Source organism: Anser anser (assembly GCF_964211835.1).
Source record: "Anser anser genome assembly, chromosome: 5".
Lineage (NCBI taxonomy): Eukaryota > Metazoa > Chordata > Aves > Anseriformes > Anatidae > Anser > Anser anser.
The window spans coordinates 19,645,417-19,661,457 of NC_139725.1; the positions used below are offsets into that span (position 1 = coordinate 19,645,417).

The 16,041-nt window shown below is 37.1% G+C and overlaps 1 protein-coding gene across 2 annotated transcripts; it reads left to right on the top strand.

Annotated features, from left to right (window-relative positions):
• The first annotated feature begins 286 nt into the window (after positions 1-286).
• Positions 287-15,971, top strand: ZDHHC13 (zDHHC palmitoyltransferase 13). Of its 2 annotated transcripts, none has more exons than XM_083838476.1 (17): positions 287-446; positions 1,077-1,219; positions 1,615-1,737; positions 2,203-2,280; positions 3,403-3,547; positions 4,831-4,895; positions 5,409-5,571; positions 6,561-6,686; positions 7,024-7,157; positions 7,856-7,956; positions 10,568-10,692; positions 11,767-11,829; positions 12,207-12,300; positions 12,724-12,807; positions 13,807-13,964; positions 15,069-15,166; positions 15,769-15,971. In XM_083838476.1, the coding sequence occupies exons 1-17, from the start codon at positions 423-425 to the stop codon at positions 15,902-15,904; spliced, it is 1,860 nt and encodes a 619-aa protein (XP_083694602.1). In that variant the 5' UTR covers positions 287-422; the 3' UTR covers positions 15,905-15,971. The 2 variants fall into 2 exon arrangements, with proteins under 2 accessions (XP_083694602.1, XP_083694603.1); XM_083838477.1 differs by lacking the exon at positions 287-446 and adding an exon at positions 581-925.
• Positions 15,972-16,041: the final 70 nt, after the last annotated feature.

Consider the following 16,041-nt stretch of genomic DNA (forward strand, 5'->3'; position numbering starts at 1 on the left):
ATGGCGTCACCATCCATGGGGGTGTTTAAGGAAAGGTTGAACATGGTGCTTAGGGACATAGAGATGGAGACAGCAATAAATAAATCATAGAATCGTTAAGGTAGGAAAAGACCTCCAAGCTCATCTAGTCCAACCATCCCCCTACCGCCAATATCACCCACTAAACCATGTCTGCCACGGTCCCACCGCCCCCAGCCTCCCCGTGCCCGACTCCAGCAGCGGTGCCACCACACGGCCGCCGCCCGGGGCGGCACCGGCCGAAGCGGCGGGGCCCGAGGCACGGCTGCGGGGCTCCGCAGGCCCCGAGGGCCGAGCCCAGCCGTCCCCCCCCGGTGCCGCCGCGGCCCGGCCCGGCCCCGCCCCGCCGCGGGCGCCGGCAACCAGGAAGCAGGAAGCGGTTGCGCGGAGCTGGGGCCGGGAGGATGGCCGGCGGGGGCGGCCCGGCGGTGAGGGGAGCCGCGGGGACGGGAGGGCGGCGGGGAGGCAGCGCCGGGCCCCGGGAGGCGGCGGGCTGGGGCCCGGCGGGCCGCTCGTTGGCGGCGGGGGCGGGTTAGAGGCGGGGGCCGGCCGCGGGTGCCCCGGAGCCGGCTCGGCACGGCCCCGGGGCTGGGGTCTCCCGCTGGCTGCTGGCCTCGGGGAGCCGCCTTGGGCCCACGGGGGAGCTCCCTGCTCCCTCGCAACGGGCTCATGGGTGTGCGCCTTTGCCCGGGGGGCTACCGGGGCTCTTGTGTTTCAAAGCGTCAGGACGGAGCTTGTCGCAGCTGGTGTAAAGCCTGGGCTGCGGGCGAGCAGTCGTTTACGGTCAGGGTGTTCTGTGGGGAGCTGGTTCTGCCAGGAGTTCAGTGCCTTTGTAATTTTGTCTCGGAGAACTTAACTCTGTCCTCCCGTATCTCAGTGCTGAGAAGAAAGATTAGCCTCTTGTCAGGTGGTTTTATGTTTTAACTGCTTTAAATCTACTTCCTTATTTGCATTAATGCAACTTGGCAAGCACAGTGTGTGCCTCTACTTGTAAAGAGGGAGGTATGGTATCCCCCATTTAAATACTATTTGTTGATAGATATTTTGTTAACCAACAGTGTAAAAACCATTGCCATGGGCCTCATCGACCTCATATGCACAACTGTCATAGCATCCACAGTGAGAAAGATCTGCCGGTGCTACCAGGATCACATCCAGTTGTTGAGGACCCTGGCTCGTTTGATATTGTTAAGGCTACACAGTAAGTATATGTTCTATGTCTGCAAGATGCTGAAATAGACAGGTGTTCCTTTCTCCAATGTAAGCTATGCTGGATGTTTTAAAAAGGTGAATAAATATTAGGGTTCCATCACCTCTCTAGTGAAAGAAGATAAATCATTTCAGTATGCTATTATAAATATTTTTATCATAAACAATGATGATCGCAACCAAGTCTGTTTTGTTAGGTAGAAAATTCTAGATACCGAGGCTCAGACCAACTTTTTTTGCAAGACTTCCGTTGAACACAAAGTGGAATTTGTTCATGTAGGAACCGTTGGATGAGGCTTTTTGAGATTTACTTTTTTTTTGTATGTGACATTCTTTAAATTGGAGGATGTTTCAGAAATAAGTAGATACTTGTTTTTCTCTTTTAAGGTATGGATTATTGGAGCGATGCAAAGAACTGGTAGAAGCAGGATATGATGTTCGACAACCAGACAAAGAAAACGTGACTCTTCTTCACTGGGCAGCAATAAACAACAGACAGGAGCTGGTTAAGTAAGCTCTAGAGACCCTGTGAAAGTACCTCAAGTATTCTGCTAGTGTTAGTAATGATTGCTTTGTCCCTATTGTACTTCAAAACAAAGGGAGTGTGCTGCTTAAGTAGAAAAGCATAAAATTCAAATTTTAACCCAATTACGTTTCTGAAAATGTCACTGAAATATAGTTACCATGCTTTTCTTTTGTACATGAGATTATGTAGTATATGATATCATTAGATTTTCCTGGATTTGTTTTGTTTAAGAAAGATCAAAGCTGATTTCTTAAGTGTCGTACTAATTACTGTTGTTTTTTCTTAAACAACTTCTCAAAGTAGCATCATTCACTGCAAAAATATTCTTGCTGTTTGCTTTTCTAGTGAAACTTTCATTATAAGCTATTTACTACTACAGATATGTTATTTTTAGAATAATATTTTAATGCTTTATGACTTTTTAATCTTATTTTATTGCTGTTATACAGATACTATATTTCCAAAGGTGCAGTAGTGGATCAGCTAGGTGGAGATTTGAATTCAACTCCCCTTCACTGGGCCATTAGGTATGCTGCTTGCAACTACTCATTGTAAATCCGCCAGTGTTAAGAGTAGCGTTTTGTGTAGGACAGAAGTGGTCATCTTAAATCTGTGCTGTGTTTCCTTTATTCACATGTACAGAATTTCATAGCATGTCCATAATTATGCTGAAATGTGTTCTCTGATTCTTGGCAACTTTGCAGGCCACAAAGTTGAGTTATGTGTGAATCTATGTATTTTAGTCAGACTCGCATTTTGAATTTTCTCAAGAGCAATACTTTCCAGACTTGGCCTCTTAGCTTCTGCCTTACTAGGCAAAGAAGACTTAATATTGTTCCTTCCTGGAAGTTAGCTTTTGACGCCTATTAGGGCATAGTTTAAGTCTGGAAACATTGTATTCTTTGACAGACTTTGTCATGTCTAGTTAATTTACTTTCAGTTGTTCTAGCTTCTGCCCTAAATTAACTTGGTGTGCACCTGTAAGACTCCACGCTTCCAGTCCTGGACTTAAAGTGCTAGCATATAGCAGCAGAGCCAAAGTATGACACCATGTTGCTCAGCAGCATATAGATACCTTTGGCCTTTTCCCCCAGCGGTGCCAGATTTTTTTCTTGGGCTTCCTATAGCTGCCACTGCAAACATGAAGTACCTCTTTCTGAGCAACAATAACTGTTAGCACTTGGTGTGGAGTAAAATCATACTGGCTTCCAGGACAGGACTTGAATAAAATGATCAAAAGAACAATGCACTTTTCTTCTGCGAAATACTTCACCTTAAGTACTGCTTATAGAATAACTAATCTAAGTGCAAATGCTCATACTGGAAGAGTATTGCTTTTCTCTGGGTTTAATCTTCTGCTGAACAAAGATACATTTTACGAGATTTACTGCTCATGGGAGAAACTACTGCAGAATAAACACTGTATGCTAAATTGCCAGTTTGCCATAGATTGACTTATTGAGATAAATATTTAATCTTCTGATATAAACCTTTAGTTTTAAAAAAAAGTCTCCTGAATAAAAATACAAGATTCTGAAATTAAATTTTTTCAGGGTATCTAAGAATTTCTAAGGCAAGGCTTTCATTAAGATTTACTTTTTTTTTTTTTTTTTGTCATTACTATAGTTTCATTTCATATATCGTTACAGACAAGGACACCTGCCCATGGTCATATTATTGTTGAAATGTGGAGCAGATCCCAGTCTTATTGACGGGGAAGGATTCACTAGCATTCATTTAGCAGTGCTGTTTCAACACATGCCCATTATAGCTTACCTCATATCAAAGGGCCAGGTATGTTGTTGATGTCCCAAGCATTGTTTTCTAGTTAGGAGTAGCTGCTTGTGCTTTATAGATACATTGCAGAGTTTACTGTTCTGTTTCCTATATGACAAGTAGGTATTTGGCAAGTATTTCCCTGGGCCATATGTTCAGAGAAACTTAATTAAAAAAAAACAAACAAACAAAGAACAAATATAATGCCTTCCGGTTGTCTTGTCATCCTTTTACAATCCAGAATTGTTAAAGCTCAGCAACACATGTGATGCTGTATAAATAACAACTGGCTTTTAAAACTGATAACAGAATTATATGAAGTACATCATGAAGCATCCACTGTTTGATTACAGATTTGTAACTAGTAATCTCTGCAATTGGCCATCAGTTGAAGCATGTGTAATATACAGAATACAGAAATTTCTATTAAAAAAATCAGACCTAGTCTGACTATATGTTTTATGTCATATCCACTTTAATTGATATCTGCTTAGCTTATACCTGAAGTAAGCAGAACTGATGACCGCTGTAACAATTCGCTAATAAAATTGAGAGGAGAGTGCTTTTGTGATAAAGAGTGTTTTTTCAAAACACCATGTGATAAGATTTAAAGATTTGGTAAGTTTATTTTCTTTCTCCTAGAGCTCTCTTAAATAGAAAACCACCTTCTGGAATGTAGATATAGATGGTATACATCACAAACTTATGAAAGTTTATGTTCTATTAAAAAATGCAAGCGATTACAAAACATAACTAAATCTGCTCTAATTCAATGATGGGTGGAGGTAGGAGAGAAGGAAACCTTCATTGTGAAAGAGAAGGGAAAAGATTAGGTAATACGAGTTAGATCTCTAATTATGTATTGATGCGTAATCATTTTTTTTGTTCTATTAATAAACCAGTTTTATGTATTTGGACATTCTGTTATACACCTCTGTTTACACAAGGAAGATAGTTAATGTTGTTAATGCTTAAATGTTAATGCTTCCCAACATAAACTCCATTTATGGTATTTTTGCTCAAGAGAGGACAAGAAATACGGTGAGTTAAAGGAACTATATCCACATGATTCCTTTTAAAGTATCTGTAGTGGACATTCAGCATATCCTGAAATGAATGACGTGCAAGACCCATGGAAGGAAGAAAATTTATTTAAATGAGCGTTGGCTTCTTGGCCGGTATATTTTGGTTTCTTTCCACTTCTGCAGTGTGGCTAAGTCAGCTGTGTAGCTCAGAATCTGACCATGTAAGCATTTACTGAAATCAGTGATACTTGCTTGTTATCTTTTTCTTACACTTAGAACATAGACACAACAGACTTCAATGGACAAACGCCTTTAATGTTATCAGCACAAAAAGTGATGGGGTAAGTAGTGAACAACTTAAAAAGAACCTGTTGCCCACCACTTTCTGGGCACAATCTTGAGTCTTCTGAAAATGTTTAAAGTGACATTCCTCTCTTTTACTTGTACAAAATATGCGGTATTTAAGAGATGAGAAATTATGAAGCAGCTAACTAGGTATAGCAATGACAAAAAACATTTATGAAAGTAAATCAAAAAACATTTATGAAAGTAAATCAAAGTGTTCACAGTAAGTGCACTTAATACATGTGATAGAGATGCAAGCTTATAAAAAGTGTAGAAAGATAAAATCTGTGTGTATAGCTCGTGTTTGTTCAAATATAGTCTGGAGAAAAACGTTGAGTGTGAGTCCCCAGTTCTAAACTTGGATTATTGTTGATGAGCTTGTTGGGAGACAAAGTATCCTGTATCTGCTGTTACTTCACAGATCTCAGCTGTGATTCATTTTTTACGGGGTGTTCAAGAGTTTCCTCTCCAGTATAGATTATGTTCTGTTTAACTTTATTTTCACCTAGACAAGAACCCACAAAGTTTCTACTGAAGTTTAACCCCTCTCTCAACGCTGTTGACAATGTTCAGAAGAACACTGCTCTGCATTGGGCAATAACATCAGGAAATATTAGTGCAGTAGATCTATTACTGGAAGCTGGTGCTAGCATGGACATAAAAAATGTCAAGGTAAAATTTCTTGCATTATTTTAGTTTCTTTCATCCGTGTGGCATGAACGCATAAAATGAATGTGAAGAAATACCTGAGTCCTCTACCTTTTGGATATTCTCTGGAATGTGGAGGTGAATAAGACAAGCATCCTTACTTGGGAAACCAAGAGGAATGAGCACTTTTCTTATGGTGTGGCACAAAGTGTGAATGCTGAGATTCTTTGCAATATTCATTTAATGAACAGCTAATTCTTTTGATCACTCTGAGCATAATTGTGTCATTCACAGATTTTTTCTGTCTTTATTTTATTCAGCTGTTCTCTGCTTTAAAACATTGGCCAAGAGCATTACTCATGACAGATTTTTCAAAAATAAGTGTCTTCGTATTCACTGAGACTTGTAAAGACTTTAAAGGGATGAATATGTCATCCTGAAAATATTGAAGTGTTTTTCCATCCCTGTTTGTAGGTGCAAGTCAAAAGTGCTAGTCATGTAAAAATCTTAGTCCTAATATTTGTAAAAACCGATATCAAGAAGTATAAATGTTGAAACTATATACATATATATATATATATATGTATGTATCTCCTGTATAGATATTTGTATAGTGTAGTTACACAGGGTTGGTGTACTGAGCTATGCAGCTTTTCTATCTGCTGCTTTTTTGTGTGTGACTCTTAGAATGTTGCTGTTTGGTTTTAAGAAGTTAACATAAACAACAAACCTTGCCTTTCAGTAAGCATGTCGTATTCTAGCTGACAGTTCAGCATTTCAGGTTAGCAGAGAGAGTGCAAAGGTAATTCAAACGGATGCAGTCTGGTTGAAAGTATCAGTCTTTATAGCTACCGAACTCTGAATTTACCCTACCCTTGCCTTAAAGTAAAAAGGGTTGGGAGGAAGCAACTACTGAGTTGTTCTTGTTTTTGCCTAAATTTGTTTATTATTTCTGTTACAAAGGAAAACATTTATGTGTGAAGTACATAACCAAATAAACTTTGTTGTTAAAGGGAGAGACACCACTTGACCTTGCAGTTCAGACTCAGAATCGCTTCATAGTCTATATGTTAACGGAAGAAGAAAGAATGAGAAGCAGAAGAAATAGCAGGTTACTGAGAATAATGGAGAAACAAGAGGTAATTTCGTGAGTAATAATTGATGGAAATAAAGCTACAGCATTCCGTGCTCAAAATAATATATAAAAATTATTTTCTGAGAGCTCTTCTGGATTTTTGAAAGCTTCCAAAATTGGATACACAAAAATGAAATTCTTTGGAAGTGCTTAGTTGTGGTATAGGTGTGGATTTTTTTTCATTTCCCTGTTGTTCCCCCTACCCCCCCCTTCCTCCAGTGTATTGGTTTGTTGCTTTATCTACCTTGAGTCTCAGCACTTGTTATTATATTATCTGAATGCTCCTGAAGTAAATCCTGCTTGAATACTTTGTCATATTTTAACAATAGTCATGTTAATAGCTGTTCCTGCTGTTGGCATCTTCCTTGACGTCGGTGTGGGCCGTAGGATATGTAATGAACCTAAGTTCTGATTCTTGGCTTTTGAAAGGATGTCTGCTTCTCTTCCTGCTGTTTGGGATGGCTCTGTTTGTGAGGTTTGTGCATTTATCTCTCTGTATTTACTTTTTATAGATACCATATATATTTATATGTACTTTTCAGAATGATCTTGAAACGGAATGTCTTTAGGTGTGCAAAGTAATAGTTTCTCATCACTGAGAGATTTGAGGAAAAACAAAGGTGCAGTCTTAGCTAATTTAAATGATAAAGAGAGTGTTACTGAAGTTCTGCACCTGGTAGATGCTAAGATACCCATTCATGATGCTTAGAAATGTGCTTTATTTCAACTTTTCCCTCTGTATTTGTGTTCCAGCATGAGTTTTAATGAGCCATTCCTTCTCTCCCTGCTCCACACACCTCAGTGATATCTTAAGCTGTTGTACAGGTTTCCTGCAGTGGTCACCACACCACAACAGTCAGTATTCATTGAAATGGCAATATTGTTAGTCTGTAAATAGAGAAAGTTCTTTTCACCCAGTGCATCAGCAGTTCAGATATATAATTTTAGGCTGGAACAGAGCACTCTTCAGTTTATTTTTGCATTTTTAACCCTGTTATGTATTGGGCCAAAGAATGCCTTTGTATGGCAATTTTTGATTGCTTTAAGAGAGGCTTAAAGTATATTGAGTGAAGTTTTTTAAAAATAACAAAACTGATTATAAATGCGTACTCCACTAAGTTACGTTTTAAACAAATTAAAGACAAATACTGCTTTCTTTTCATATTCTTTCAGGCAGTTTGTGGGCCTCAAGAATCTAAGGTATCTTCCCACAGCATTGATGCTAAGTTCAGTCTTCTGGATGTCTGTGACCTGGTTTTTCTGGTTTGTGCCTGATATCCTTTTTGCTGGAGAAATGCAATAGAACTTTCCTTACCCTTCCTAGTAAATTAAGTCTAGTCATGCAAATAGTAACGAGCAGTCCCAGATAATTCCACATGACTGTTAATGTCTGGTAAGATTGATTTTCTTACATTGGGCTGGTGTTAAATAACTTCAAGTTTAAATGAAAGTTTTATATGGACTAAAAGTATATATCTTCTTTTATCTCTAGCAGATATTTGTGTACAATTCTGAAGTATTTTTTAATGTTACCAGAATATCAAAATGTCTTTGTTATAAACATTGTTTTCTATGTTAGCATCTCCATGTGACTCTTCATAGTTCCTCATTGAGTCTCTCATCCAGTAATGTATTTTGGCATGTACTAAAGCTGGATAACACTTGCATTATGCATTCCAATTTTTAAAGCACTCCTTATTTATAAAATAACAAGGATTTGACAGTGCTATTCATGCTTCTGCATAGAAAAAGAAAAAAAAAATGGGCAAACTAATTTATTAATTTCCCTCAGAAGTAGATCTTCCAGTCTCCTTTGTTTGTTCATTCAGAGGTTATGCTGCATCCCTAGTGCACGGTGCCTTAACTTCTACCTTTTGTGTACTTTATTTGAAGATGCTTTGGACTGATGAGTACAACAACATTTAATTAATAGTTTGCACTCACTTTTCAGTACCCTGTTCAGTTGCACAAAGGTCATCCATTTATTATAAAGCTTTGTGAAAAGGAAGGCCTTTAGGGAGACATTTAAAATGTAAATAATTTTGTACTAAACCAGCTATAGTATATTGCTATTCATTTTTAATTACTTTGTCCTTCAAGTGGTATTTTTCTTTTGTACTGTTCCCAGTTAAGATCATCTTAATATAATTATTAGCATTAACTTATCAGGTATATTCCTGCTGTGGATACACACGTGCTTTTCTAAATGAAAATCCTGTTATTAAGTGTTGCATTGTGAGGTTTTAAGGTTTTCTTCTTGTCATTAAATTAAAAGAAAAAAAATCTCACCATATGGGTTTGAGTTAAGTTCTGCTGAAGATGATGACTACAGAAGTGTTCTTAAAGGCTTAGCGAGATAGTTTTCTGTCTTTCTATAGAACCCTTGTTCTCATGAATCTGTTTTTCCTGTGAAACTGGCCACAGATCTGAGTGTTATAAAAGCGCTGGGTATTTCAGTCAACTGCATTTATGTGTGTCAAACTATTTCTCTGGACTGAATGAAAATCCAGCAATTCTCATTAAGGGCTACTCTCAGATCCAAAAACTGATAGAAATGCAGATAGATAAGCAGTATCCAGAGGAAATGCATTATCATTCTGACTTGGTCAGAAGGGTACCCCACAATTGCATTGGAACAGATACATTATAATGTAGGATTGATAATATACAGTGCTATTATTTTATATTTTTTTCTTCTTGATTTTAATAAGAGCTAGTTTGCAATATTTTTAGTTCATGAGTACTGCAACCTCAAGGTTGCTTTTTCTTAATTTTTAAGAGTTATTCACAGTATGTTTGTTGTTTATGTAATGGCTAGGTAGGCAATGGAGTTGGAATCCAGGCATGGGCACTCTGACTGCTTCTTGGTGGCTTCATGGACCTTGCTGTAGGAGACCAAGCTCTCAAGTTGGTTGCTTGAATTTAATTGGTATGAGACTTGTCCCACTCCACGTTCCTCTGTTGTTGTATGGAGATCATTAATCTTCACACGTTTTTCTCCCCCTTTCACCTGACTTACAGATGTCTTTAGTCCACAGTGTAGAAATGCAGAAACAGAATTTCTGTTTCTAGTGACTGTTTATCTTCCCATATGTACAACAATAATTTGTCTGCTAGAGAAGTTGCAGCAAAGAACCATATTTAAAAAGAACTGATTTAAGTCTACTTCTCTAGAGTTGATGAGAAATGAATTCCCTCCACATAGTTTAATTAACACAGTTAGCCACCGTGTAAAAGTAAAGGGGAAAATCAGGATGAAAAATGTCCAATTAGACTAGAAATGCCAGTTTGGATTTGGTATTTTCTGGTATATTTGTGAGGAAAGAAGGTTTCCCAGTAGCTGTTCAATTACTTTAGAAGTTGTTTTTCAGTGTGTGTTTTTGGAGTGATATAGCTCCAGGATGACAGAAGATGCATTTGTCTATCTGAATTTATTCAGTTGTTTTAACTGCGGAGGAAAAAAATAGAGGGCAAGACTCAAAACTCTCTGAATAAGAGCCTGTTTGACAACTTAGCGGTGTGTGCAGCAGTCAAATCTCTCAGCTGCTTAATACCAATCAGATATGCAAAAAAAAGTCTTCATAGGGGAAAAAAGAAATGGAATTCATTTTATATCTGTTATATATTCAAAGGAAAAGTCTGTCCTCTGCTAATGAGGATGACAGGGATATTGTAGTGCAGGTTTATAACAGTTGTAAAAGGCTTCTCTCCAGAGCTCAAACTGGAGAGGCCACTAAGGGACAGAGAGGTGAAAAGTGGAGGTCATTCTTTTCCTTTTCTTGTACTGCTTATAAAATATCATACACTGGTTTTGGAATATTTTATTTGTCTGGCAAATAGTGGTGGTATGTGGTATAAGAATATATTCCTTAACCTGAATAATACATATAACCAATACCATTTTTGAAATCACTGTCATGTTCGGCTTGGTGGGTTTTCTTTATTATTTCTATAAAACTTGGAGAACTGATCCTGGGTATATTAAGTCTTCAGAAAAAGAAAAAAAAGAGGTAGGTGACTTTGTAAAAATAAGTGGAAGGACTAGCATGGTACACCACGTGTTCCCTTCTGGTTGATTTTTTTTTTGTCATCAACTGTATATTAAATTTGAAAGCAGTAAGATATTCTTTAAGAACTTTTAGCTCCATCATCAAACAGTGTAGGTTGTAGATAATTCCTCCTCCTACTGCTTATTTCCATATCTTGATCATTCTGCCATGATTTCCTTGCCACCATCTTCTTATTGAATTGTGAGCTTCAGCCAAGCACCCAGATTCATACCACTGATGTCATCAACGATATAAACTCACATAGAACTTCACTTAATGAATAAAACTTCTGTAAGGTTTCCGTTCCAGTTGTCTGATGTTAGCAAGAGGTACTCACAGTGCTTTTCTACAATTGTCCATGCTCAGAAGACGTACTAAAGGCTAGAAATGGTTTAAATTGTCACGTGCTCTGAAGATGTGTATAATGATTTGATTTTTATGTTTAAGTTTCACGTAAATTATGTGCTATTTCCTAGTTGCATTTTACAAAGGCAAAAAGGGATGGCGAACCAGTCCGTAGAACATTGATTGTTTGGTCCCTCAGCCTAATGATTATTTTGTTTGTGATCTCTTTGTTCTCCATGTGATTGCATTTCTTCAGACTGACAGGGAGAATAAACTGCAATTTTAACTTTGTCAATATTGTTGCCACAGGGCTAGTAGTACTAGCTAGTAGTACTAGCTATCTAGTACTGATAAAGGAAGACTACATATAGCAGCTCTCCTCCTCTCTTTAACTGACTGGCTGACTATATGAGAGGTACCTTGTGCCTTAATACCATATAATTCTTTAAGAGTATTTCATCCACATTATTTATTAATTTTGGCAACATAGAGCTACTTCTTAAAATAACCCCGCATGAATAAAGTTGGATTAGTTTTTGCTGTTCTGTTTGTCATGGAACTTACCTTGTCCCTGAGTAGCGAGTGCTTGGTTCTCAAAATACTTAATATCTGCAAAAGGCCTAAAGTAAAAATCTTCATAGATCCTCCATGAAACGCAATCCAAATACAAGCACAAACTTTGTCTTTCAGAACATTGTAGCTCTTGCGGAAGCAGGTTGCTTGGACTTCAGAACATTTTGCACATCGTGTCTTGTAAGTGAAGCCTTGATATTTCTTTTCTTTTTCTAGCCTGTTTTTTACTCAACACTACAATCTTGTTTTTTCCCTCACTTCTTGTAATGCAAGCATTACATGCCTTGTCTTGTCTGTGTTACTTAGATTTCTTTTTCTCCTCTTATGGTGACAAAGTTTTGAGATCCTTGGACTGTATTCTTAATAAAATAGCTTTATTTCTACCTTTTTTTTTTCTTTTTGGTAAAATTAAGATGCATAGCTCTTATCTGTGTTGTGACGCCCATTATGTAGTAATAGTTACCATATATGACAGTGCTCTTCAGATGATGCTGCAAACTTTGAGTAAAATAGATGCTTTTGCTATGATTGTATTCCTTTCCTTTGTGTTCAACTAGGTAAGGAAGCCTTTGAGATCTGTGCATTGTCTTGCTTGTGATTCCTGCGTAGCCAGATATGATCAGCATTCTCTGTGGATTGGGCAGTGCATAGGTGAGAGTATTTGTTTTATCAAATTTGAAAACTCCATGTGTTATTTCTGCAACATTTTTTAATGTTTATCTCCTTAAAAAGTGAACAGATAGAAGAGTACACAGTTGATACTGAAGGGGTTACTAATAAGTGCCAGGGAGAAATTACTTAAATGACAGAGAAAGACAAATACAAATAAAATGATTAAAGGAGTGGAGTAGAGACTGGTTGACTTTATTAGAGCTAATTCTGTTATGTAAATCTGGATGGCTTACAGGAGAAAGTTGAGAAAGAGGTCAGCCTTGTCAAACTCTCTTGAGTATAGCAAAGGTAATAATAGGAAATGGTTTAGATTCTTCTTATTCGTATTAAGTTAAGGAGAAATTACAAGTAAAGCAACATTTTAAAATGTCATGTTTTTTTTTTTCCTTGCCTCAAATACAGGCATGGGGAACCATCGTTATTACCTATTGTTCCTGTTGTTCCTAGCTATGACCAGTGTCTGGCTGCTTTATGGAAGTCTTCTGTGTATGTATCAATGAGTTTATTTTAATTTAGCTTTCAGGGACCTGTGCATATAGTCATTATTTTTCAACATTTTATTTCTATCTAGTGTAATTATACCTGCAGGAATAACATAAGATGATACCAAATTTCATCAGTGATAATTTCTCTTTCTAAATGAAAATACATCAGGACATTGGAATCTTTGATCAAATGTCTGTTATGTTTGTGTTGTGTTAAGATATAGCCCTAGTGGGATTGTCCATTTTTGGAAGATACAATATCAGAGACCATTTTTGTTAGAGATAGCATAGGCAAGCTGTGCTGAGGAGTGTCAGGATACAGATTCTAGTCTGTATACCCATTCCCGCAATTGAAAATAAGTTTGTAAAAATATTATTGCAAAGGGTTTATTGTTTTTGTTGTTGTTTAGAAATAACTGTATTGAACACTTGCTAAAGTTTCATTTTGTTTTTAGCATAGTGATAATTTTGAAAAGAGAATTATATATCTCATTAATAATCCAAAGTGTTTCCCTGGGAAATTGGGGAAAAAAAATGAATTCTGGAGATGTGGAGAGCCATTATAATATAATTCCTGAGGATAAGTTCACATAGCAAAAACTGCTTTCTTGTCATTTTCACAATCATGTCTTTTACTGATGATGATGTTTAAGGTAAATGATAAATTCTTGTCCTAAAATTACAAATAATCATGCAGTAGAATTTCAGAAGGCTTGATAATAAGAGGTAGTAACTTACTTCAATATTACTAGTTAACTTCAAAATATGAACAAAACAAAAATCTGGCTAATATCTTGACTGTTCCTTCTGTGGGTTATGAACACACTACAGAAAGATTATGCAGCAAGACTAGCAAGGAGTCACATATCACTGTGGGTGTTTAAGTGAGAAAATGGTATTTCTAGAGCATGTGGCTATATAATATTCTGTGCAAATAATGTTTTTCAGTTTTTAAGTGGCTTATGTTAAAAGGTAATTAACTGATAATGTATCTTGTCAGATTGGTCAAACCACTGCTCAACAAGTTACCATCAAGATGGAGCATGGACATACGTGACACAGATAACATATTGTTCTCCATGGGTGTCCTACATCTTCGCACTAGCCTGTTTCCATATTGTATGGACTTCATTGTGGTTAACTATTCAACTTTACCAGGTATTGTTTTGCTTTAGTTTATGTTCCTTTCTTAACAAGTTACCAAATGAAAACTTCTAGGTGACCTGCTCCCATAAAAGCTTTGTACCTGCTTTACTTCTCTAATTTATGTCACATCTAAGTGCTTATCTTAAATCTCAGAACAGTCCATTAAGTTTCATGGGTACTTGTGTACTTATCGTTCCCCTGTTCAAAGTAGGATCACAGTCTGAAAATCATTCCTATAACTGAATTCTGGTTTCACTACTCATCAAAAATTCCAAACCTATGAAAAAGCATGTTTAAAGGCAAGAAACTTCGTTAACTAACAGTACTGGTGTTACTGCCTCACAACGGCACGAAAACTCAATCTCACAGTTGAAAATTCCATGACAGAGCTCAGCAGCATACAAGAAAAAATACACAATTGTAAATGTGTGCTGCTTGATTGCTGTAATGTCTAAGGAACTGAGGGGGAAAATAACATTTTTTCCAGTGGGAAAAAAAAATCTAGGTAGGATATTTACAATGATGTGTTGTGTTTTGTACACAGTCATTTGTAAGTAGTTCTTTATGATGCTTAGTATGTCATGCAGCAATTTTGCTGCCATTTATAAGGGCTTATAAGATTGTCGTCAGAAAAAAAAATTAAATGGAAAAGGGAATTGGTAAGGAAAAATGCAGGGCAAAAAAAATGAGCTTTGTGAAACTCATTGAAACAAGACATGGAATCAAGCAAATGAGTAAGTTATCGTTGATTTCTGACTATTTCATCTTCGTCTTTTTTGGAGGATCTTTTCCTAACAATTTCTATGGTAGAATATAGACAAAACCTGAGGAGGTAAGTGCTTAACTGCTATAGATCTTAAACTTCTACAGACATTTGTATAAAAGTGTAATCTTTACAGTCATCTCATTTAAGCTTGCTTTCTCTGTGGAAGTATTGATGTTACAGCTTTCTGGATTCTGTTTTACCCAAAGTCCTTTATTATGGCAGTAGATATTTGTTAGATGTGGCCAGCTTCTTCTCTTCCCTACCCTTTCAATAGTATTTTTTTGTATGACCAGAATTTGAGTTTATGATACTCATGCTTTTGCTGTTATTTATAATTTCCTTTCTGTAAGATTGCCTTCTTGGGACTGACCTCACACGAGAGAATGAACCTAGTGATGCAGAGCAAATCTTTTAAGCATCCTGTTTCACTCAGGAGAACTTCATACAAGTGAGTATTAATGAATAGGGTGTTTTAGGCATGTATCTATTCAGTACCGATTTGCTCCACTACTATGTAAATGCAAAAAAAAAAAAAAAATGCTAGTCTGTGGGCACACTAGTCCTGCCTGTTAGGAGATACAGAAGTTGTGCCAAAATCAGCTCTAACTAGCCGAAACTACTTGGGAGGTGGGAAACAAATTGTTCTTGAATTTGTTCATCACTCTTGATGTCTGTTCTGGAGATCCAGAGGGAGAATTAAGATACTGTCCCCTTTCTGACTTGTCTTGCAATATTTGGCTCAATAAAGAAATTAGTGCCAAGATTTCGCTGTTATGTAAGAATTTTGTAATCCCTTGTGTGTGAGCAGATAAGATCTTACTGATTTTAAGTATTTGAGTTGAACTTAAACTTATCTCATTCTTAAATGTAATGCACGTTGAAAATTCAACAGAGGAGTAATGCTGAACAGAGAACTCTGTTTCTTCACCTAGAGCTGTCCTTATTGATAGCTTTATACCTTAAGAGTACTGCTTAATGGTGGATGTGTATTTTTGATGCCTGCAGTCATCTTTTGTTAGGTTTATTAATGGATGTTTCTCTCATTTTCAGTCTCGGTTGCTTCCAGAATCTTGCAGACTTCTTTCAGTGTACGTGCTTTGGTATGTTCAAACCCAATGTAGTTGACTGGACCAAGCAATACAAACTTTTTCATCCGGTAAAGGAGAAAAATGTTCATTCTGTATGAAGTTTTGCTTGACTTTTAAAACCGCTGAACTGAAAGATAAATAAAACTGGATATTTTCTAATTTTTACACATTGTTCTGAAAGCTGCTTTTTATTTTTATTATTGTTTTAAATATTAAACTTATTTTGCATAGGCTA

Bases quoted from the DNA above. Each gene is read 5' to 3' on its own strand.
- ZDHHC13 (XM_083838476.1), top strand. From the start codon at position 423: ATGGCCGGCGGGGGCGGCCCGGCG. The intron at 1,220-1,614 runs GTAAGTATATGT...TTCTCTTTTAAG, and splicing joins GATATTGTTAAGGCTACACA to GTATGGATTATTGGAGCGAT. The intron at 1,738-2,202 runs GTAAGCTCTAGA...GCTGTTATACAG, and splicing joins AACAGACAGGAGCTGGTTAA to ATACTATATTTCCAAAGGTG.